General features: G+C 42.0%; 1 protein-coding gene across 1 annotated transcript; it reads right to left on the bottom strand.

Annotated features, from left to right (window-relative positions):
* Positions 1-352: 352 nt before the first annotated feature.
* Positions 353-1809, bottom strand: LOC141641792 (uncharacterized). Its single transcript, XM_074450440.1, has 2 exons — positions 1305-1809; positions 353-1185 (listed from the first exon to the last, which is right to left on the bottom strand). Exons 1-2 carry the CDS (start codon positions 1807-1809, stop codon positions 353-355), a joined length of 1338 nt encoding a protein of 445 aa, XP_074306541.1.
* Between the last annotated feature and the right edge of the window lie 642 nt (positions 1810-2451).

Below are 2451 nucleotides of genomic sequence, written 5' to 3'. Positions count from 1 at the left end.
TCTTATGACTAAACCGTTACACAAAATCTCCATTTGTGACGGCACATATCCGTCACTTTGGAGTGACGGATACCATTTTGCCTCACAAATGATCCAAATAGAGGAGAGAGGAAAGTATATGGGGGTGCCCCCACCTTGTTCCCCATATCCGTTTTATGAGTGGCATTATCCGTCACTTACTCCGACCCGTCTTCAGCAAGACTAATTAAAACCGTTAAATAATTCAGAATTCGAAATTATGTTCTTTATTTCGTTTGGACTTAATTTCAGTTCCTGCAAAAATTGATTGTTACATGATTTGAACATTAAACCTCCAAGTTTTTTTTTTTTTGACAGCTGGAAAGAAAGGTTCCTAATGCATGTTCATAGCTTGCTTTGCCAAGCCATGAGCCCTACTGTTCCGAATCCTGCATACATAGCTAAAACAAAGACAATGAAAAGAGGAAGAGATAGATGCAACGTCATTCATGATTCCTTTGACCTGATGATGAATGCCTTCCGTTCCCATCCATTGCGACAGAAGTTGGAGGCAGTCAGAGGAAATCTCCAGATGAAGGATGCCTGCACGATTGGCCCACGTAATAGCATGCTTGAGACCCAGAGCTTCCGCTTGAAGAGGTGATTCAGCTCTACCGCACTCACAACCCTCAAATCTAACCTCCCCTCCAGTGTCGTAGACAACCCACCCAAAGCCGACAAGTCTAGAATCCTTCCAGCTGGCATCCACATAGATTCTCACCAATGGACAAGATGAAAAGGATCCAACAGCATAAAAAGGCTGTCCCGCTTTAAGCGCGTGGAGGTCAAAAGAGTTACCCTGATCACATCCCCCAAAACCTGGGGGTCCCAATGCATCTTTTGTGTTCACCAACTTTGATTGAAGGACATCCTCAGTTAAACAGCGAGCTTTTAAGAAGAAAATATTAGGGTTGAAGCTTTCCCCCCTAAAGATAATGTTATTCCTCAGATTCCAGATGCTAACCAAAATTCCAATAAAGTGAATAACTTGAACAGGCCCGTCCTCGAGCTTTATCAAGTAAAGGATCCAATTAACAATCCAGTCCCGGACATCGACACCCACAGCCTGATTCGTATTAATGCCTAGCACAGATCCCGCCCAGATCCTAGAACTTATATCGCAGTCTCTGAAAAGATGATCAAGAGTTTCCAAAGAAGTAACCCCCTCTTTACCACATAGAACACAAGATGGATCATATTCCTTTTCATGAATTCACTGCCCACGGGGAGCGAACAAGTGATAATCTTCCGAAGAAGAATTTTCCAAGTTTGGGAGCCTGGAATACGCCATAGTTTTTGTTTGCAAAAAGACTTCCATTTGGAATTGACCCGACCCTTGTCTTTTCTAGACCCATGCTCCTCGAAGAAGTTGTTGAAGATGATACCGTAACCACTTTTAACAGTGTAGGAGCCACTGTTAGTGTATGGCCAGAAAACCTCATCATGTGTTTGAGTTTGGCTGAGGGGGATAGCGAGAATTTGATTCGCACTTTCCTCCTCAAAGAGAAGGTTGACGAGCCCTTCATTCCACCTTCCATTATTAAGGCAGATGTCTCTGACACGAAGATCTTTCAGGAAAGTAAAACTTGTGTCAAGGAGACAATCCTTAGGTTCCGGTACATGCCCATTGACCCACCTTTTATCCCACACATTCAAGTTAGACACAATCCCTGGTTTCCAGCCAATGTGGTCCCTAACGAACTTTAAGCCCTGAATAATGCTCCTGGCCCCCCAAGAAAAAGCACCTTTTCGACAAATCCATCTACAATTTCCAATTCCAAGCTTGCCCATTATCTTCTCCCGAAAAATAGAGCAGAACAACGACTCTTCATTCGACATGAGCCTCCACGCATGTTTTGCAAGTAGAGCTTGATTGGTTCGCTTTTGTCACATTTTTGGTGGGCGGGATGCAAATCAAGTCGGAGTCTTCACTGGTGTAGCAGAACTTTCACAAGTCTCACAAGTCTCCCAACACTGGAAGCTCAAATTATCCCCTGATTGAGCTCGAATCCCTAGAAGACTTCCAGCCCAAACTCTATTAGCAAAGGAACAATCACGGAACAGGTGGTCAGGCGTCTCCGTTTCGTTAGAATCACAAAGTAAGCACGTGAAAGGGCCATCAAAACCCCTCTTTAAGAAACCTCCAAGTTATTTACCAAGATCTCAACCATTAAACCACTTCCATTTCTTGTTGAATTATGTACCAAAATAAAATAAATATTTCATAATAGGAGACACTAGTATTGGTGCCCGGCTTCGCCCGGGTTACCTCTACTTACCATTAAATTTTTTTTTTCATCAAATAAAATTACTTAAAGTTGCATAACCCATAAATTTATCAATAATATATTTTTCTATGCATATCCTAAATTACGATGAAATAAATTTTGAGACAAATTCACTACTCCCGATATTAATATTTTACTCTTATTA

Source organism: Silene latifolia, chromosome 2 (assembly GCF_048544455.1).
Source record: "Silene latifolia isolate original U9 population chromosome 2, ASM4854445v1, whole genome shotgun sequence".
Lineage (NCBI taxonomy): Eukaryota > Viridiplantae > Streptophyta > Magnoliopsida > Caryophyllales > Caryophyllaceae > Silene > Silene latifolia.
This window is presented reverse-complemented; position numbering and strand designations above follow the sequence as displayed.